The 22,381-nt window shown below is 42.0% G+C and overlaps 3 protein-coding genes across 3 annotated transcripts in view; 2 read left to right on the forward strand and 1 right to left on the reverse strand.

The window, feature by feature from the left end:
• Positions 1-277: 277 nt before the first annotated feature.
• LOC131460111 (trichohyalin-like) lies at positions 278-4,436 on the reverse strand. The gene is made up of 3 exons (XM_058630414.1): positions 4,042-4,436; positions 2,894-3,060; positions 278-2,115 (listed from the first exon to the last, which is right to left on the reverse strand). Exons 1-3 carry the CDS (start codon positions 4,268-4,270, stop codon positions 1,687-1,689), a joined length of 825 nt encoding a protein of 274 aa, XP_058486397.1. The 5' UTR covers positions 4,271-4,436; the 3' UTR covers positions 278-1,686.
• ddx28 (DEAD (Asp-Glu-Ala-Asp) box polypeptide 28) lies at positions 4,420-6,528 on the forward strand. The gene has a single exon (XM_058630413.1). The coding sequence runs from the start codon at positions 4,610-4,612 to the stop codon at positions 6,344-6,346; it is 1,737 nt and encodes a 578-aa protein (XP_058486396.1). The 5' UTR covers positions 4,420-4,609; the 3' UTR covers positions 6,347-6,528.
• A 2,648-nt stretch (positions 6,529-9,176) lies between these two features.
• The window catches only part of tln2a (talin 2a), a 90,477-nt gene continuing 77,272 nt past the window's right edge, over positions 9,177-22,381 (forward strand). Inside the window, exon 1 of the mRNA XM_058628756.1 lies at positions 9,177-9,363. The gene's annotated coding sequence lies outside the window, so the exon portion shown is untranslated. The remainder of the gene's footprint in view (positions 9,364-22,381) is intronic.

A 22,381-nucleotide genomic window follows, 5' to 3' on the forward strand; every position in this document is an offset into this window, starting at 1 on the left:
GACACAACTGACCTTTATGGTGAATAATATGATGGGCAAATTAAAAAGTGTGAACCAAAACAAAAGATTGAAAACATTCCCGGGAGAGTAACGGAGCAAACTGCAGAAACTTGTGTGTCCCCCCCTTTGGAGCCTCTCTCTCTGGATGCATGCCTGTGAGATTAGTTTCCTTTTTATTGGTTTATACTTTTCAGTGGCAAAGCGGCAACATGGGATTATCCCCCTGTGAACTCCAGCAGAGGTGTAAAAAAAGGTTTGCCTGTCTGCCTTTCAGTAGTACTTCATAAAGTGCAGGAATAAGCCTCATGATAACAAGCAAAGACCATTTTTAATTGCAACATATATCTTAATGCCTTGCAGTGTCTCGCAGAACTGGAGAAATCCCACAGACTGTTATTGACAATGACTGCTGTGTCACTGACTGTGCTCGTTCTCATCCTTCTCTTCATTTATTACAGTCTCTGACAGTAGCACACTGTCAGCCCTACTCAGCTGATTGATTTACCATAACAGGCACAGAATGCACAAGTGAAATAAACACAGGGATCAGGTTATACAAGGACACTAAGCCTAAAATGTATTCTAATTATAGCGAGACAGTTTATCGGCAACACCGACCTACACAGTCTAATACAAAGGCTCTAGAAATAAATGTAAGGATAAACTGTTCTGTCTTAACTGATATTCGTAACATGGACAACTCTCTAGGATGAAACTTTTACCAAATAGATGAAAACAAAAAAGACCTTTGACACATGATCTGCAACATTTAAAACATGTTCTCTTTTAATTGTATTAATAAATAGGTTTTGCACAGGTTGTTATTTTCTCAACCATAGGTTAAATCAGTGCCATGGACTTTCATAGTTGCAGTATTTGCCTTCACTTTGGATTAAACATGTTAAACATGTTCAAAAGGCCCACGATGGAGAGCCTCATAATAAGGACCATGGATAAGGGAAGGCATTTGAGGCCCTTGTGCTTGTGCACTGGTTGGCTCTGTCGTATATCCTATATTGTTTTGCGAACAGAGAATAGTGACGTTCTCCACAGTCACCACATCATGATGTGGTGACTTGCAAAGGACAAACGTGGTGGTTTCAGGTGCTTCATCTGCTTCCGCAGCAGGAAGGAGCGAGAAGAAACTGGGCTTGGGTTCCAGCAGCTGCCTGGTTCCGCAGCTCTCAGCCACCACATGTGGCAGTGAGATGAGTGTCATGTTGGCAATGTACCACCTGCACAGTCTTTGCCAAAGTACTTCAACTGAAAACTGCTCCACTTCCTTTCTTCAAGTTTGAAACTGTGACCACAAGGGGCGGCTTTCTGGGTGTTAATGTCGGCTTCCCCTATTGGCCCCCCTTTAAGTTTTACGCTTAACATATGCATTATACCGTAGCCTGATTGTTAAAATAAAAGGGGTGTAGCGCCACCTTCAGGTTCTAAATGAAAACATGGAGGGATATTATCTCAATGCTACCTGTTGGAGTGATCACTCATACATTAGCCCTTATTTCTTTTTTGTAACCCAACAGAAAAACGCAATGCTATAAAATAATGATGATACTCCTGAGAGCTAAATATATACATATAAATACACATATGTATATTAATATATATAAAGATATATATGTATACATACATATGTATATACATATATACATATGTACATATATATATATAAATGTTTTATTTTTTCATCAAAAACAACTCGATCATCTTCATTAATCTGTCCTCCCTGGCTCGACTCTCCTTCTCTCTCTCGTCTCTTTCTCGCCGTTCCTCTTTCAATAAGCTCTCCATCCACTCTCTCCACTCTCGGTCCCTCCTCTCATTGTGCTTCCTCTCTTCCTCTCTCCTCTCTCTCTCCCTTCTCTCTTCTCTCTCCAGGAACTCTCGCTGTCGCCTGTCCTCCCTTTCCTCTGCTCGTTTTTCCCTCTCCTCCTCTCTCTCCTGGAACTCTCTGAGGAAGGCGAGCCAGTCCGGCTCATGCTTACTCTTACTGGCTGATGTACTGGGTGCTTGTGTTTCTGGTTTTGTAAATGGGGAAAACTCCAATGAGTCCGAATGATCCTCCTGCTCTTCTGAGTCATCCAGGTCACGCAGTGGCATGTCAAGCTGGAAGAGAGGTGAAATGGTTCAGTGGACATCACACATTTGGCCACTTTGACAGTGTTGACTTACTTTTTCACTTCATGCAGCCTTCTACTTATTTCAACTCTATAGTATTTTGCATAAAAGCAATATCTCAAACATCAAACTACATTTACAATACCTTATAGTTCCCTGTGCTTATTGTTGTAATCTGGAATTAATGAAACTAGCAAACCAGCTCTAAAAACTAATTAAACTAATTTTAAAACTAAATACAAACTAAAACTAATGAACAATCCAAACCTATTTATTATAACCTCGGTGATCACTTGTGATCAGATCTAAGTTTCCCACTTGACATGCAAATACAAACTGACATCATGTCTGCACTTGAGGACAAAATTGCGTTTATAACAAGTCTGACTTAGCAGATGTGTGCGTCAGTGAAAGTAACAAGTAGCGAGAAAGAGAGAGTGAAAACAGGGGGTGGCTGAATGAATCAAACCTTGTGTGAATGCAACTCGGTACACTCCTCAGTTGATGTCTCTAACTTGCTACAGTTTCACAGTATTTTTGATTTATTTATAGCCACATTATTGACGCTGATCATCACATTATTCGTTTTCCTAATGGTAGTAAATAGTATTTAATATTACAGCAGCGCGAGTATTGCTTTGATTTACTCATCTCCTGTTGATTTCTTCTCCTTTCTACCTGTCACACATGCCTAGAGACAGACACAGACACAGACAACAGACACACGTGTGTGTATTCTCAAACAGCATCAAAGTCTATAACTTACAGTGATCTCACATGGACGGTGTACAATATATGGTTTGATGAAGTCCATGACCCTAAGGAGCCACTGTTGCCTCGGGGTCAGAGGTTTGGCCTCATTCCCTGGCCTTGGCTTTATCAGCCTGGAGAACTGGGTACGTAGAGATGCTGCTCTGGTCTTCACCTCCTCAACTGTAAAACAAATTTAACAAAAAAACCCAAACAAAAACAAAGTTAATGCAATGTGAATAATAGTTCATGCTCAACCGTTTAGCCTTCAACACAATTGCTTATTTTATTTTCTTCTATGGACTTCGGTGTGGGGATTGAGTAGTTTACAAGCTGGTTCCAGCTGGAAAAGGCTGTATAAAGCACGTAAATGCTTCAAACATAGATCTAAGACAGCGTAGACCAAAACAGGTGCATTATAATATATTATATTATAATATATTGTAGCATCCAAGTTTGCCCTGTGTGCATGGATTTTCTCTGGGTTCCTCCCACAGGCTAAAAACATGCAGATTTGGGAATTAGGCTAATTGGAGAGTGGATGGTTGTTTGTCTCTGTGTGGCCTTGTGATGGACTGGTGACCTGTCCAGGGTGTACCCTGTTTTTATGTCAGCTGGGATTGGCACCAGTGACCCTCATGTGGAGCATAAGGGGTAGAAGGTGGATCCATAGATTGTGTCATGTGAGGGCTGGGATGCAAGGACTTATGGGTGTGTGACAGTTATGGTTCAGAGAATGGATTCATAAACAAGCTGACATTTAAAATAGTTGTGAAAATGCATTCACTATTTACATAATGTGGTTGGACAGTTTTGAGTAGTGAGTGTTGTAGTGAGTGTTGAGGTGCCGGGGAGACACTTCTGATCTGTTGGGCTTTTACTGTTTTATTCTAAATTAAAGCCCATTCATTTGTTGGGGGGCGTGTCTGGCTATCAAGGAAACCACAAGGCGCTCAGTGACTATAACGTTGATACTCTGTATCTTACGCGACCACATTTGTAAAAACCTAAGTTATTTTTTTTTAACAGCAATAACCGTTATTTTACGGTACCGCTGACATGCAGGCTTTAACGGTACTGACGCTTTCTTCCGTTCACCACAGGAGCGAGGGACCGTGTCGGTGTCTCTCGTCATAACACTGCGTTCACAGTGAATGGACGTACCAGGCTGTTGAAGACAGTCGGCGATATCTCTCCATGCTTTCTCTTTCTGGTCTTTGTTGTGAAAGTGTGAGCTGGAGACGTCAAAGAGACACGGGTGCTGCTGCCAGAGGACGACGAAACCCTCCTCGGCTTCTTCACTCCAGCACGACCGCGGAACTTTTCTCATAGCATTACTGTCCCTGATTTCTGCCATGACTGTTGACGTCGGTTTGCTCCGTTTCCTCCTCATGCTCCTTCTCTCCGGGGCCCCGCTGCTGTTTCCAGGTTTCCACCTGCCGCCTCCAACGGGTCCTGGTCTCTGATTGGCTGGAGTGGTCGCCGACTCTGTTTTATTTTGATAATTTTACTTGCAGGCTGGAGATTCTTTGTCCGAAGGCAACCTCTATGTACGTCACAGCCCGACGCTCTCGTGACGTCATCGACACGCGCCGTGTAAGCATGGCGTCTTTGCTGACGAGCAAGCCGGAATGCTGAACAGTTTTACGGCTATTTTAAATGTTATCGCCTTTTTAAGGTAGTCTTAAAAGCGTGTTCTTATCGGTTGTTGTAGAGCCAGTGAAGAGACAAAATGCAGGCTGTGAAGGTCGGCTATTTTTCTTGGATTGTGGCCAGAGCGCTGTGCTCAGGCAGGATTCACCGTCCTCAGCTTGTCCAGATATCGTCGTCACTCGGTGCTGTCGACACTTCAGTCACCCAGACTCGGTTTTGTCACAAAACAGCGTCGACGCCAAATGACAGCACCACGGTTATCCGTGTTCCTCTGCACATGCAGAAGCGCGTGGAAACCCTGAAGCAGACACGAGGTAAAAACAAGATCAACACCATCCGAGCTGGGAAGCTCCTGATCCAGAGCAGGAATCCTGATCTGAATCAGTCTGCGGGATACATACCCGGGAAGTTCGAGCAGCCCCGTCTCTGCTCGAAAGGGTGGAAACACCACAAATCGTTCGGTGACTACTTCACCATCAACAACACCAAGTCTGTTGCACCATGTGTAACTGCGAACCACGAAGAGGAGGCAGAGCAGAAAACCGTGACCTTCAATAAGCTCCATATCTGCAAGGAGCTGGTACAAGCTTTGGACAGTGTTGACATCAAGCATCCGACCACTGTGCAATTGCAGACTGTTCCAAAGATCATGAAGGGTCACAATATACTTTGTGCTGCAGAGACGGGCAGTGGAAAGACTCTGAGTTACCTCCTGCCGATTGTTCACAGACTGCAGGGCGATAAGGAATCACAGATGTACTCAAGTGGCTCACACAAAATTCACGCTTTGGTTCTTGTGCCTTCCAGAGAGCTGGCTGAGCAAGTGACATCAGTGTGTCGGACACTGTGTGAACCGTTTGGGATGCAGGTAAAGAACGTTGGTGGTGGGCGAGGTGTAGGACACATCAAGATGGTGTTCAAGAGGAATAACCCAGATATTTTAGTGGCTACACCAGGTGCTCTGGTCAAGGCCCTGCATCGACGCTGTCTGGACTTGAGTGAGCTGAGCTTCTTTGTCGTAGATGAGGCTGACACTTTGTTTGATCCTAGCTTTTCAGGCATGCTGGAAAGTATCCTGAGCCACACAAACATCGCCCACAATCCCAATCAAACCCGGGGACCTGGCCACAGAGCCCAGCTGCTGGTGGTGGGGGCCACCTTTCCTGGTGGTGTTGGGGAAGTGCTCAGCAAGGTGACAGATCATAGCAGCATCGTTGTCATTAAGAGTAAGATGCTGCACTTTCTCATGCCGCATGTCAAACAGACCTTCCTGAAAGTGAAAGGTGCTGACAAAATCCTGGAGCTCCACCAAGCCATGAAAATGCTCCAACAAGAAAAAGGGGGAGGTGCTGTTCTGGTGTTCTGCAACAAGTCTGCCACAGTCAACTGGTTGGGGTATGGGCTGGACGAGATGGGGGTTCGGAATGCACGTCTTCAAGGAGAGATGCCTGCTCCTGTACGGGCTGGAATCTTCCACTCCTTCCAAAAGGGTGTGGTGGATGTGCTGATATGCACCGACATTGCCTCCAGAGGCTTGGACACATCCGGTGTGCGTTTGGTTGTTAACTATGACTTTCCAGAATCACACACTGACTACATCCACAGGGCAGGGAGAGTAGGGAGAGCGGGTGGGATGGAGAATGGGGAGGTGCTTAGCTTCGTCACACACCCCTGGGATGTGGAGCAGGTGCAGAAGTTAGAAACCGCTGCACGTCGAAGAGCTAGTTTACCAGGGATGGAATCTAATATACGTGAGCCAAAACCCAAAGTAGCAGAGACAGACACGGGAGTAGAAAGATTAACTGAAGTCAATTAAAGAAAATGCTCTAATTTAATAAATGTGTGTACATTTTGGTGTTGAAATGCTTCAAATTCAAAGTAAAAGCTTAATGAATATATTTGTTGCTTTTGTTTATTTGTTTTACTTACCCCAGCCATTGAATTTTAAGGCTCAGAGAATATTTTCCATGTAACAGCCATTTTCTTCATAGAAAAATGTGATCTTATATTTATATATATATATATATATATATATATATATATATATTGTAGGTGTTGATATGAGTTGAAATAAATTGTTCATGAAATTAGTAAAGTAAAATTCTTACAAATTAAGCTACGGTCACTATCTCCAACATTGTCAAATTGCACTGATAAATGGATGGAAACTGGAAAGCAGACAAACAACCATCCAATCTCACACACCTATGTTCAATTTAGAGTGTCCAATTTACCTTATCCCCATATTATATCTTTTGGACTGTGGGAGTCCTAAATGTTTTTTTCATCTTGACCTTTTCCACCCAGTAATATGTAGTGTGTATGTTTTGCCACAAGGTGGAGGTGTTTGGTTGATTTCTAGCTTACGAGCAGCACTTCATTAGCTCAAGTGGGTTAAAACATGTCACTGGGCTTTGTGTTTAAAACGATTAAATTGGCACATGGTCACTAATATTTTCCAAATTGTCAAAAAAAATAAAAACAAACACCTGCTGTTATTTCTCAAACGTGGAGTGGATAATCATTGCTCAGTCTATACAGCCTAGCTGTTGCCATGCATCCATTCTCAATGCACATGGTATACAACTTGATGTGGTGCATCTGCTGCACTTGAAAGGATTCCTTCTTTGCCTCTGTGGGTGCTTGTTGAAAGGAAAAGTGTTTAAGTGACAATCTGCCAGAGTGAAAAAAAAACTTGTGGGATCTTATTTCAAAGGTAATACTCTTTAGTTGATGTCAGATGACATGATGGACAGATGACATCAAACCTTTAAGTAGGCATGTCTTCCTCAAAACTGTCCGCCATCCAGTTGTGTAACAGGCCCGATGATGATTTATGCCAGAAAGTGTTGGAAGTGTGGAGATGAGATGGGCCGAGAGAGCTCAGGCGGGAGGATGGTGTTAACAGCTCTGTCGGTAACAAGGGGTTTCAGATCAGAATGTGTGGAATTCAGCTGTGATTGTTCTCCCTCAGCTCGGGCCAAAAAAACTTCAGGTTTTGCCTCCATCTCCAGGTTCAGAATTCAGAATTAACCCATCTGTTCCATGACAACAACCTAGTGTTCACTTCAACCAATGCCTTAACTTATATTTATGCCCCTTTTAACCTGAATGTCCATAGAATAAATAATTATATACATTATCTAATGCCATTTTAAGTTGATCTAAAACCATACATGTTTGCCTTAAAGGTTCAACCTCACCAATGAAAAATAATAATCATGGGAAATGTAGTGTTGTGGCATTATGTTCTTATTATTTAGCTTTGCTTGGTTTTTGGATCTTGTTTGTGCAGAATGATGTTCCGTATGCACAGCGGTAGAAAATGTATCTGCTAAAACAATGTTTGCATATTCGCAGGTTGTAGATGTAATTGTAAGATTTTTTTTAATTTTAAGAATTTTAACATGTCAGAAGGAGGAGGCTTCATACTAAACTGCTCGACTAATCCTTTAAGATGCTTTAGGGAAATGGAACTTGGGTTAAGTGGGTGAGAAAAATTTAAATGGGTGGTTTGAGGTGACTGGCTCCTCTTTGACCAGACTTTAGAAAAACAATTACAATTTTCCAGTTCTAAATGTTTGAGCAGGTGGTGATGGTTAGATGCTTTGCATGAGTATTTTATTTTACCGCATCCACCAAGGACGTCTTATTGTTTGCTACCTTTGTCTGTCTGTGAGCAACATAACTCAAAAAAGAAATGATGGCTTACATTTTACATTTTAGTGATCACTCTTTTAGTATGACCCTGTAAGGATCTGAGCTGTATGAAGGTTTGCACTCTCTGAGTCCTGTTATTTATTTATTTTCCTCATCAGCCACAGTTAAATCATAAAGATCTTTATTCATTTATTCATTATACTGTGGTATTTTCAAATAGCTTCCCCAAATTAAAAACCACTAACAAAATACAATACACCTTTTGTCGTCTGGGGTCAAAAATGACCCCACCTGGTTAGACTGTCATTTAAAGAATATAAAGTGGAAACAGCAACTTCATTCAAACACATTAACACTATTTCTTTATACCATTTGGAATTTCCGGTCAATAAGACCTCATTTACATGAACATGAAATCAAATCAATTATTCTCACCATAGTTAATGATCACGTGTGTTGAAAGATCATCACAGACTTGTATATGTCAAAGTTTAGTGAGGATGCTGTTCTTTAACCACTTTAATTTTGGAATGGCAGCAAATAATCAAACGACCCATCTGGTTTGACTGTTTATTTGACTGTATTCCAACTCATTACATGAAACATATAAAAGATGTCAACATTCATTCCAAAAAAAGTAGAGTTAGTGTAAAATACTATAGGCTTTATCAGCGTATCTGTTGGTGCCTGGGTGTGATGTGATTCAATATCCACCTCTGGTGCCTGGTTATTAAATCAAATCAAACATGCTGCTACATGTCTGTCTAGGTGGGGTGTTGATTAAATCCTATTAAATCCTATTAAATCCTAACTATGGAATGTAGAAAATATCAATGAGTGTCTCAGGTAATGCTTGCCCAGTTGTAGTTCCCGTTGACATGGAGATGGTTCAAATGGACTACAAAGCATGTGGTCCATTAATAGTGACGCATTTCCTCTTTTTTTTCCACTGTTGGATTACCCCCCCTCATTTACACACACATAGAGGCACACAGTGCTGTGTCTTGCTGCGTCCACACACACACTCACACGCTGAGTCCCCGGCTCCTTGGAAATTTCCCTGAACGCGGAGGCGGAGGAGGATTTAGAGAATCTCCGAGTGCTGCTGAGGAGCGCTACAGTCGGCCAGCGTGCATCTTCCCACTTGCATGAAATGCAGCATAGGTTCTGAAGGTAGGTCCACAGCCGTAATCAGCTTATTCTGCTGCAGACACAGGAATCTGTCTCTCCCACAAAGCTTTATAACAAAATGCACGGTGTGTCTTGTTGTGTGTGTGTGTGGGGATGTGAATCCTCTCGCCTCCTCCTCGGAGCTTTGAATGGATCGTAGATAAGTTGTGTGTCGTTTGAATCCCTCAAACTTTGATTGTGGACCTCTCCGGTGGCATCGGTCGGCTCGGTTTGGACTTTAAAGGGCTGCACCGGGAGAGGGGAAGCAGGTCGCGTGCACTGAACAGTATATATTTAATTATTCGAATGAAACCGCGAGATTAAGCGCGTGGACAGCGGTGGGTGTTTTTTGTCGAGGGTGTCTATGAAGAGTAACCAAAGTTACACTGACTGCACTGGCCGGTGTATGCATGCATGTGTGTGTGTGTATGTGAGACATGACTCCGCCATGTTACGTGACCATCTCAGTCAAAGCTGCCACGGGCAATTGTTCCCAACTTTTATCCTCCCGTTTTTTCACGCTGCCATGTCTCACGCCCTCGAGTCAAAACGCACATAAAGGGTCGGTGTGTTAAAGAACCCACGACGACCCCACTCATTACAGCCCCGCCACTGTTAGGCTAATCATCCCACAGGCTGCTGCTGCTGGGGGGGGTGGTGGGTTAACCCCGTGTTTTATTCCCAGCTCCAAGCAGCGTGTTTGCCCACGACGCATACATAGTAATAGTGGGTGCGTGTGGTTGCCATTCTGTGGTCCACAGCGTGCTTATCGCGGTCAAGGTGATAATGAGAGCAGCGTGGGGTGGCAATTAAAGAAAACAAAAACGCGCCGTGGTGGGGCCACACAGTACACGCAGAGTAATACATGGTTACACACTGCGGCAGCGGGCTACACTGTATGTATGTATGTGTGTGTGTGTGTGTGTATGAAGTGTGTGAGGATGGCTGCCTGTGTCGGCACCGCTGCTGCCACACCCCTTCACAGAAACGGCAGCAGCACAGGCTCTGCCATCACTTCATGTCACTGTTCATTGTCAGCGGAGGGAGAAGGAAAAACACAAATCAATCATGCCCACAACAGTGTCCTCCTCCTCCTCCTCCTCCTCCTCCTCCTTACAGCTGATCAGTTAATACCTGGCTGCATTAATCACTTACTCACGTGCCAAGTTTGTGCACACGGATAGATGCCCTCCATACTAGTAATGTGCAATGTGTGTGTTGGGTATGATCAGTGATATGAGATGGGGCCACCAGTGAGGCAAGAGATGTTAGATAAGCATGTTTCCTCTTGGGCAGTTTCATGAGCGAAAGTACCCCCCCTCCTCTTCCCTCTCGCTTACTCACACACGTCTGGTTTTGATTAAAAGATATAATATGTACCATTTCTCAATTAAAATATCAAAAGGGTGAGACTACGTTAACCATTGAAACACTGTGAAACGTTTCCAGTGCTTGTACGTGTTTCTGTTCAGTGTTACAGACTGTTTTGCCTTTAATAACATCATCCGCTTTATCCGTTTCTACTCTAACTTCTGTGGCAAACTTCGTATGGGATGTCAGAGTGACGAAGGAAATATTCGGTTCTATTTGTCACTCAGTACGATAACATGCACAGTTTAATCGAGCGATGGCTGTAGTACAACTAAGACGGAGGAGAAAATCGATGTATTGGCTGTGTACGTCTGACTCCGCCTCCGTAGGTGGCGCTGTATATCTCTATAAGCTAGTGCGTATTGAATCCGTTTCCTGTTGACCTTTTATGTCGCAGAAAAACAAACCGCTGTGCTGTGGTTCTGTATGTTTCGTTCCTGCTGTACACGTTCGTGTTGACACACATTAGACCAGCATGGCTTGGTGGTTTCGTTGTTGTCCGAGGAAAGACGCCGCCGCAGTTCATATGTTGTCTCCTACTTCTGGGTCAAAGACCAGGGAGTCAGACTCCAGTCCGTATACATGCAGGAGTAATCAGACTATGAATCACATTATCCAGGTGTGTTAGTCTGACTAAGATCAGCTCAATTTTAGTCGGACTAATGTGTTTACATGAACCAAGTTATTGTCTTAGTCTGACTAAAATCACACTTTTAACATACATGTAAACGCAGTGACTAAAGGATCATGACTACACGTTGCCATTTGCTGTTAGTTCTGCCATTAAGGCGCTTGTGCTTCATGGGGAGACCTTTGGTGGCGAAATGCGATAATTCCCATGATCCCACACCTGCAGGAGTGGTCGCAGGAGATGCGGAGTGGATGCACCTTAATGCCGGCTATGAACGGTCGTACGTGGCACTGTTGTTGGCACTGGTAGTGGTTAGTACGGTTGCCTCACAGCGAGAAGGTTTGATTCTTGATTCGGGTTTGATTCCTGGTCTGGAACCTTTCTGTGTGGAGTTTACATGTTCTCCCTGTGTCTGCGTGGGTTTCCTCTGGGCTCTCCTGCTTCCTCCCTCCATCAAAACATGTATGATTGTAAGACCCATTTGGTCAGGTTGGCCCGTTGTCACAGCGGCTCTGATCATCCCTTTATCTGACCTCGTAATTACGTACGTGCAATTTTGGTTGTATAATGACAATAAAGATCCTTTCCTCCTTGCTTTGTGGAGGTCACCTGTTGAAGCAGATAATACAGAGTTCGTCACTGCAAATCTTATCTGTTTAAGAACTAATTTGTCCCAGTTTTTATCACATCCCCTAACACTAGCCTAAAATAAGCAGTGACAATCACATGGAAATTATATTGAGGTTGTTCTGGAGAATCTGCTAACCAGAAGTTTTGGGAGCATTGAGATCCTTATGTCTCCTCTTATTTGTGTGTATTTCTGTAGCAGCTTCACGCACAGTATATGCCTGGCATATGTACTACAGCATTTAGAGTTGGTTTCCGGGGTGTTTTTGTGTGGAAAAGATAAGATTGTTTTGGGAACGTTCAGTTTCCTTGTGAATAAGGCCTCACCCGTAGATGTCACTAATTCTTACATACTGGACCTTTAATACCAGGTCTCAGTTGGGCCTGTGAAGCTTTTGGCAGCAAGTAGTGGCATGGAGTTTCGATGGGGGTTTCCACCCATGCTGCTGTTGCAGTCTCCTAGCTGATTATAGAATTTAAGGGGCTCCTGACCAAATTATCTTCGCTGTTGACTAATGTAATCTTGGGGACTTCAGCTTGGGGCCCCAGGCCTGCTAATGTCTGCCTGTTGCAACTCCCCTGCTGTTCCCCACTCCCCCCCTCCAGCTGCCTAGACCTTGTCTTGTCAGGAAAAGACACATGACCTTAAAGGCTGCTGAGTCCTGTGTGTGTGTGTGTGTGTGTGTGTGTGTGTGTGTGTGTGTGTGTGTGTGTGTGTGTGTGTGTGTGTGTGTGTGTGTGTGTGTGTGTGTGTGTGTGTGTGTGTGTGTGTGTGTGTGTGTGTGTGTGTGTGTGTGTGTGTGTGTGTGTGTGTGTGTGTGTGTGTGTGTGTGTGTGTGTAATGCCTCAGGAATGAGTGCTGTGTTTGTTACTCATCCCTTAGGGAGTGTCTAACATCACTCCTGTATATTAAGATGCATATCTGGCAGTTAAGGTGGCATTTCTTGTGAGGATGCTCGGCAGTTATTCATAAATTCATTTTCCACTAGTTAAAAAAAATCTATAGTCAATATAGGGGAGACAGAAAATTACAGCGGCCTAGAGAATGTCATCACATTTCCTCAAGTTGCCCACGGCTAAAATCTATTCTTCTAAAATGGCAGCTCTCATGTAATGAACCAGGCTCATATTCTCTTTCACTGATGGGTTATGCTTCTGTTTCATCTCTGTAAAAATGTTGTTTTCTCAAGCCAAACATGCCACCTTTACATATGGCATTTGAAAGTGTTTCTGTGATCAGATAGCGCTTCGCCACATGCATTTACACCTGTGTCTCCGGTGTCCTCATAAAGATCCGATTGCTATCCGATCACCCCCTTAAGTCACATCCCTCTCTTCTTCTGAAAAGATTTGCAGCAGGAGACTATGGTGTCACATCCTGTGCACTGCCATAGCAACAACAATGTCCACTGCATGTTAACTTAAGACAAGTGGAACAGGGGCATCAGAGACTTGATGCATTTACACTTCTGTTCAATGTGGCCAATGCGTCTCCGACCACCCCCTGAAGTGGTCATATAGTGGTTATATTTACACCTGTATTTGGTCAGCCGCTATCTGATTGCTATCCAATCACAGAAAACACATTTTAATGGAGTAAAGGGGGCCATAATAAGAAGTTACTACCTATTGTTGCTACTTGGTCTGCAGCTCTTCCACCACCAGTGATAAATCTACAATCAAAAGATTTTTTACGTCATAATAGCATGAGTTGATACAGCCATTATGCTCTTTAGTAGTTTGTAACTAATATTCTTAAAGCAGAGTGATCGACACATTCTTTCTCCTATCGTGTAGCTGTTCAGTCATTTGGTGCTGAAAGCAGAGGCAGGAAAGGAGAAGCAGCATGAATCATAGACCAAGCTGTGATAGTTATAGTAACATTCAATGGCCATGTGCTCCTGGCTTGTGAAGTCCATCAAGTACACTCTCGTACAGTATTTGAGGGGTCTTACTCATGACTAATTTATTAATCTGTCCCTTTGTCCGGCATGGAAATGGGCGTCTGCTGTCACTTTTGACCACAGAGAGGAAGTAATGAGTGATGACACTTTAATCACAAGGGCTACAATGTTAATGGACTGGGCAAATGGAGGACGAGGGGGGGCAGTACAGTACCATGACCCTGCTAGGAAATAAAATGAATGCTCAGATTATTTGGTTTATATTTTCTTTAGCCCCGTTTCCACCAAGGCGTGCAGATCACTTGCTTTTCCGTTGGTGAGAATGGTGAGAAGGATACCAAAATAACCGATCTGTACCATCCCAGTTTTTGGCACCCTTCTGTTGGTACCGAGCAAAGTGGTCCGCCTCTGATGTCCATTGATCTGTCAACAGAGAATCACCACTCGGATATGATGGCGGAAAAAAATGGCGGTGTTTTTCCGTGCAGCCTGCCGTCTTCTCTCAAACAAAGCTTGTTTTCTGTGATTATCAGCCACATGTCAGGAAGAAGGAACACAGGATGCTGGAGGTCCTCCATTGTTGTTCTTTGTTTACTGTGTTATTCTTCTTGTAGAATGTGTTGGTGAGCCTGTGCAACGTCATTTGCGTAACTGACACAGCTGCGTAAATAGCTATGTAACTTGTGTATTTGGCCCACACACATTCATGGCGGGTCCCAACTGCACTGTGGCGAGCTGCCCTGTACTGCTTAGTGGGAATGAGGCTTTTGAAATGCGATTAATCCGTTGTTATTCGAGCACCAACTTGGTAAATGACCCGCGTCTACTCTGCATGTCCGTCTGAAACAAGTGATTGGAAGTGTTTGCAACCAAGCGTTGGTGTTGAGTTGCCAAAATTGGCAAAAGTAAGTGTTGCATTCTTTTTTTGAATTGAGAAATAATGGTCATAAGTAGTAACGCTACTATCGATCATCATGGGGAAAAACACTTGAACATTCAGTTTCAGGATAGATCTCTGGAGGCTGAATCGTGAACTTAAATTGCCAGACGTTTGTTTGCCACGTCACATTCGAGCTGCTCTTGATCAGGAAATTAAGATGAAGTATTTTGCTGTTAAAGCCTCATAAGCGGGTTCACCCAGAGGACTATGATTAGCACGTTTCATATTTAGAAGCATTGTATATATCAGTTTCTTGTGTGTGTGTGCACCTGTTTATGGCACTCTGCCTCCTCTCTTCTCCTCTGTGAACTCTGTGCCCTCCGAGTACGCTAACAACTTCTCACATCATATCATGATTAAATATTTCCCCAAGTGTTGGAATTTCTCCATGTTTTGTTCAACATAAACCCAACTTTCCCAATCCTCATTGATAATGTAAAATCCCAAATGTGTGTAATTTGCAAGATTTGATGGCGTAAACCTCATGTCTGTTATATAAAGTCAGCATTTTTCTGCAACATTTGTTTACTTCACTGTTTACTTTCTGCTAATAACTGTTGGTGACAGTTTTCAGCCTTTCCCATCATGAACTCACATTCCACACCTACAACGTGAGTTTATGTGGTCACACTGTAAATAGATGCAGTTGTTTTGTGTTCGGTTCTGTTGTATTGAATCACTTCTTTCGTTTTTTTACTGTGTTAACCAACGGTTTTTTACCAAATATTCAGAGACTGAAGTCTTGAAGTGTGGCAAAAAATGTGAAACAGTTACTCGATTACTAAATGAATCGTCAACTAATTTGATGATTGATTATTAAAACCAGATTTCTGGTTGTTTCAGCTTCTTAAATGTGAATATTTTCTGGTTTCTTTGCTCCATATAACAAAGAAATCATTAAAAGTGATTTTGATTAGTGGACAAAAACAAGACATTTCCAGGTTTGACAAACACTGATCAACATTTTTTTTAAACATTTTCTGACATTTTATGGACCAAACGATTACTCGATTAATTGAGGAAAAAAAACTTAATTTGATTAATTGATTATGAAAATAATCGTTAGTTGCAGTTCCAATTGAACGGTCTTACAGAGTTGAGCCACAGTCACACTGTTGCAAAGTGTTGTGTTTAGTACAAAGAGTTGTGCAGTGTGAGAGGAGGGGCTATGAATGGAGAAGTAAGAATATCTGGCCTAGTTCACGTTGACATTATCACAGAATTTGACACTTCACTGCGACCAAGCCAAGGCATGTGTAACTTTAAACATAAGACCTAAATCACAAGATTCCACACAGGTCTCCCTGTGAGAAAAAGAGGGCTGTCTGTGGCTGGTATTTCAACTCTCTGTTTTTCTTTTCAAAAAGGCACAAATTCTGCTCCAGATGTGGCAGTTGTCCACAATATCTAGGTTATTTAGAGACTCGGGTGGGAAAATGCTATTGTCTTTGTTTTAGTTTGAAAACTATGTGGCTGTTTTTTTAGTCTGGACAGACAGAAATTGAGATTTTTAGAAATTATGATGCAATTACCCACATTCACATCCTGAGTGGTTCTTATCTGCCACGACTCAACCATCAGCTTTGAATTGTCAGTTCCAAATGAAAACCTAGTAGTGTGGATGCAACCTTAGTCTGAGATTTTATCAGACGGAAATAATAAATGCTATTTATATAACACTTTTCAGGAACTTAAAGTTGCTTTACATTAAAATCGCAATAACAAACAAGATAATTAATGAAGAAAAAGGGGGAACCCCTCCCCACATACAAATAAGTTAAAACATTTAAAGCAATGTTGAAAAGGTGAGTTTTGAGGAGTGATTTAAATGAGAGGTCAGAACAATCACAGATGAGTTCCAGAGGGAGGAGGCTCTGTCTCCCCAGAATAAACATTGAATCACTCTGGACTCTCCTTTTTGTCTTCTCCATTTTAAAGTAGCTTTCTATAATTAGCTATATGTATTCAGCCCACATGACATTGAGGTGTAATAGATTTCAGTCGTGTCATGCTCAAAATTACAACCGATCGGACGGCAAAGTCAGTCAAACGTGAAGAAACTGACTTTGAGTTCAAATCGGAATGCAGCCGATTATGACAAATGTCAGTCCAGCAGTGGCAATAATTCCATGTGTGAGTTTTCAAATGTTTTAAATGCCTGTTCACTGTTGGACGGATGTAACTGAAGCTGCTTTCCTGGCACCTCATATCTACTTTCCACTTTTCCCACCTCCCACTGAGTTCTGGTTTGCCTGCCTCCCACTCAGTCCACCATCCAATGCACATTACATCACAGAATAGAAGCCAATGCAATCCAGCAATATGAAGAACTTGTTCAGCACAAGAGGCATTTGCTAACTGATTGGTTTGAAATACTCCGTGTGAGTCAAGGATCGATTATAGATCTGATTCTTTTTTTTCCGCCCTAGTCTATAATTAAACATAAAGTATGTTTCAGGAGGAGCAGCCTGTCTGAGCAAGTGTTGCCCTGCAGCAGCCTCTGTGTGTGTGCTGTGGTTGATGGAGGTCCTCTGTCAGGTTTAAAAATACAAATTTGTGGCCATGCCGATCAGTCTGGAGCAGCATTAGCCCCCACGGTGGATATATATTGATGGGGCTTTCTGCCGACTACTAAACAGGCCTTTTGAATCGATGTTCATTAGTGGTGCAGAAATAATGTCTTATGGATATTTTCAGGTCTACTGTTTCAATATGGATTTAGACCTGTGTGTAATTTCTGCACATTAATACGAGCGCATGCTTAATGAGGACACAGGAGCTGTGATGGATGGGCAGGATTTGTTAGTGTGTGTGAAATATAATGTTACTGATTTATCATTTCGTTAATGTCGGTTTAAACTATGACATAAAACTTGATCTCTGTGATGAAATTATGTGAAGTGGTCTTGTTTACGTCTGTCATTTGGTATTTAATACCAGCTATTTATGATTTGCTACCTGAAACTGCTCGGCATGGGATATGTTACAGCGTTTTTGGCTATAAATATTTTAACACAAGCTAAAATGGCTATTTATGATTTTAAACCTGCCCTTCATTTTTCTGGTTATTAGAATTTGTACATCATTGTTGACATTGATATATTGATTCCTTGCAATATTTTCTATTATTGCACTCGTGGGATGTGATAACTGTTGACTTTGTTATTTATAAAAAAAAAAAAAAAATCAATTTAAATGGAAAGATCACTTGATGGTTAGTTTTTTTTGGGACAGATCCAGGTGCCGTTTTAAAACCCCTGCTTGTAATTTGAGGGAATTTGGCCACGGCTTACCACCATGTAAAACCCCTTGGCGGAAAGAGTATCTGTTCTGAAATATGTTTCAGGTTACAGCTGAGCTCTTGAGCTATTACTGGACTGTATCTGTGACAGAAATCCCTGCTGCCATGGCTGCCACCTCGAGACTCTTAAGTCACCATGGCAGAAATGTAACCTCGTCAGATGTCTGTTGGACCTAAGCACTCAGCACTGTGAACACTGAGTGTAGACCCCATCGATTGAACACAATACTGTATGACACTCTGTAATTGTAAACGTTTTTAGTTTTTTTTATTATTATTTTTTTTTTATCTTGCCATAGCCAGGCAAAAGCAGCACCTTGAAATATGAAAACACAAAGAATCTCACACAAAAGAGATTCAGTGGTTTGACGGGATGATGTCCATGAAGACTAAACAGAGAGTAATAACGTCACCAAAGTTTACGCGCTGTAGCTTTAAGGGTACAGGAGCACGCCTTTTACATGGAGATAGCTGGTTTGCTTCCCCAGACATTGTTTAAAGAGGCTGCAGACGGCATGTGATCCATGAACTCTACACATTTTTTTGTTATTTATAGCAACTTATTCATGTTTCTTGCAATTTTTACTTGGAGTGCAAGGGAAGTGGCAAGTGTGTAATCTAAATTGTTGATATTTCTCTTTTTAATGTGAGAGAAAACAGGGATAACGTGACTACTGAATCTGCAGCCAAAAGTCTTGAAACCTCTTTGTGTTTTCAAATATTTGACGCTCCCCGACTTCTATTTCCAAAGTCATGTGCTCATTACTCAACAGGTTTGTTGTTTGTTGACAAATTTCAACATTTGTATCACTCATCAAATTATTTTTGTCTCTGTGACGTTGTGGTTTGTGAAAATAATCCTGTATTGGAATTCCCCAGGAAGTGACTGTGGAGCTGCTCAGAGCTTTGCTGATTGGGCGTGAGTGAACGCTCTGGCAGTGCTGGAAATGTATACCCCCCCCACCCCACCCACCCCCGCCCTCTCCTCTGCCCTCCTGCAGCCCCAGGACAGCTATTCTTGGTTTTCCCATAAGGATAAATTCTTGCTGCAAATGTTTGGCAGCTAACTTGGGGAGTTACCCCACTGTATAAGGCCACCCTGCTAGCACCGAGCACCTGAAATTGTCCCGGTGTGATGTATGAGGGTGTTTCAACAAACGCTGGGCGAAGACGGCAGTTGCAATATTGTATGTATTCCCCTTAAAGGAATACTTCACCGACGCTTAATTAGACTCGTTTTATTACAATATTGGTTATGAGGAGAAGTCTTGCTGTTAAGTTAAAACTTTATTTCAGGAGGAGTATAGTCTCCTGGTGGGAGAAAAATGATATACATCCAGTATATTAGTAGTTTATGCTACTTTTTGTTTTTGTACGTGGTTAATTGTTGAAACGCACTGCTCCATTTCTGAGAATTTGCATTTATGAATGTGAAATTACTTTTTACTGCAAGATTGATGAGGGGAAAAAAATGCATCATTGTCCTTCAAGTAATCATAACAGTCGAGTGTAAAGAGTTGGGTCAGAAAACATTGCTAACTGTAAAGGAGTTAATGCATTTCCAAAGCTGATGTGTGAATCCACAAGGCCAGAATAATTGTGAAACAATGTCAGACTTAAACTGTAAAAGTAGTTTTGTGCAGTAAAAGCTATGGAGCTACTTTAATGAGACTTTAATTTTATTTCTTGAAAGGAACTTTTTGGGGTGAGGACCAGACTTTTTCCCAGTCTTGTTTATTGAGAAATTTACTCCAATAGAGCTGCAGAAGGGGGTCCATCGACCTCAGAAAAACCTCCCTCTCAACCTCACCAACTATTATTAAGGGCTCATTTGTTGAGACAGTGGAGTGCTATAAATACCTGGAAACAGTGATTGACAAAAATGTGAATCCTGACTTTAATATGTCTGCAATCTGCAAAAAGGCCTTGCAAAAACTTTACTTCCTGCTCAGTCTGAAAAGTGCAGTCGATCTTGACCAGGTACAGGTACCCCAATGTTAAAAGCAACAGGTTTAAGTTCTCCTTGCTCCCTAGTGCAACAAATGCACTCAATTCGTACTGAGTCTCGACTTGAACAGTGACTTAAATAGAATATTTTATTATTTTATGTCATGCAGACCAGCACACTGTCCCTCCTTAGCTACACCCTCTCTTATTTGAACTTTTAAACCTTCTGTTAAAAACCTTAGCCCAGGCTCATTTAACCCGAAGTTATTTTTGTAGACTGTGAAATATCATGTGTCATAAAAATAGTTGTTTTTTTTAACACCTCATGACCAGTAAACTGATCTTTGTGAACAAAATTAGTGGGAAGGTTACAACACAGCTTCACAAAGTGCATGCAGAGGTGACATTTTGTGATTCTTATTCATTTAATTGTTGTGTATGTCACTATTGTAGCTTAGGAATGGAAGTATAAAATGTGTTGTTCTCTGACATGGTTGTTGTCATTATTAGATTTGAAGACAATACAGACGAGATAACTGATCATTCTCATTCTCTTTTTTTCATGCATTTCTATTTATAGGTCATGTGTTTTCATTCGGAGCTTTCTCCTTTACCGTACAGTGTGTCGGGGTACAAAGTGCAGTAACACACAGTTTTAGCAGGTTGGATGGTCCTCTTTTCACAAATCTCTGTGTTTTCCGTCAACATATTGATTGTTTGTGTTGTTCCATTTCATGATACGCTGAAATTCTGTGTTAACTCTTTCCCCTAGAATTTCTTTTTAGTAGTGGTGCTGTCGTGCATGTGTCTCTGAGGAAGCTATGACAGTGCGGCCCATCATTTTCATTCAAGTGAAAATAGTTTTGAATGATTCATTTTGTGTCTTAATTAGCAGGTTTTTGGTGCCCACTTGTGCAAGTTTTGAATGATAATCATTAGTGGCACATTGGTGTTAATGATCGTGCCAAATTTTTAACTACAGCAGCTTGGGCTGAACCATTTTGAATAAATATCTAATTGCGATTGTTTTGACTCAGATTGCTGTTGCGATATGATTCACAGTACGAGAGGGAATGGTGCCTTTTACATAATTGTTCTCATTTTCATTTCAGTTACATATTTAAAATGATTACTGTGTGATATTTGTGCAGATCTGTGAGAAGCAAAGATGTTTTCTTCAGACTTAAGAATAAGATGTGTATTGGCCAGAGCAATATTTAATCTAAAATGTTAATTCTTCGCACATTTTGGCTTTAAGAAATATTGCACCTCCTGCGGTTTGAAATTGCAGCAAGCCTTAATGCGATTTCGATTAATTGCTGAATGAATGTAGGGGAAACACATCATGCTATATCTCTGTGCTTTTGGTTTGTAGTTTTTATATCCTTTGCACAGCACTTTGGTCAGCTTCATCTGGTTTTGATGTACGATGCAATGTACGATTTTGGACCTTTTGCCAATAACTGAAATGCCGATATATTGGAAATGCCTTGGCCAATTTCCGATATGCGTTCATTCCTGCGCGCCAACTGCAGAGATCTTTGAATCTCTTCTGTAATGAAATTCTCATGATATTTCTGCATAATATTTTATGTTGTGCAAAATAAATAAACTAAATAGTTGGTAGGAGGTAGCAGCCAATTATATGCGCTGTTATAGTCATTAGGCATATCGGGCAATCTTGGCCGCTGTTACTGATATTTTGCCGATAATATCCTAGTTTTGACGATGTTTGGTCTGTTTTTGACCCCCAACCAGAGACTTCATTTCCTGTGGCCCTGTGCTTTAGTTCAGATATCCTGTATACTGCAGTTTTCAAACACATCCTACCTGACACGGCAAAAATCACGGGCACCAGAAATAGCCCTTTATGTGGCAGTTAATGTGTGACTGTTACACAATCATACTGTCAGAGTTCCTCGCCCTCGGCTCAAACCTCTCTGCCTGGAACAAACTTCTGCTCTGCACCCCCACCTCTCTGCGAGCCTCTGATATTGCTCGCAGAGTTCAAATAGAGCTATATAAGGGAAACCATCCTTTGTTTATTAGTTAAGGGAGAGTGCATGGGAGTGTTGCCAGGCCTCGGAGTAGAAACTGGGGACGGAGAGGAGAAGACGAAAGACCACTCAAACACAGTGTACTCTGCTATGCAAGACCTGTAAACATGGCTCCTTTTTTATGGTGGTGTTGTGAGTGTGGCAGCTGGTTTACATTACACGTGGAAAGCTCGGTGTTAATCAAGGGGCCAAAAATAGCCTTTTATTTGTGCTATGTGCTATGTGCTATGGGCAGGGCTCGCT

This window comes from Solea solea, chromosome 5, assembly GCF_958295425.1.
Source record: "Solea solea chromosome 5, fSolSol10.1, whole genome shotgun sequence".
In the NCBI taxonomy this organism is placed as follows: Eukaryota; Metazoa; Chordata; class Actinopteri; order Pleuronectiformes; family Soleidae; genus Solea; species Solea solea.

Bases quoted from the DNA above. Each gene is read 5' to 3' on its own strand.
- LOC131460111 (XM_058630414.1), bottom strand. From the start codon at position 4,270: ATGAGGAGGAAACGGAGCAAACCGACGTCAACAGTCATGGCAGAAATC. The intron at 3,061-4,041 runs GTACGTCCATTC...TTTGTTTTACAG, and splicing joins CGACTGTCTTCAACAGCCTG to TTGAGGAGGTGAAGACCAGA. The intron at 2,116-2,893 runs GTAAGTTATAGA...CCTCTCTTCCAG, and splicing joins ACCGTCCATGTGAGATCACT to CTTGACATGCCACTGCGTGA.
- ddx28 (XM_058630413.1), top strand. From the start codon at position 4,610: ATGCAGGCTGTGAAGGTCGGCTATTTTTCTTGGATTGTGGCCAGAGCG.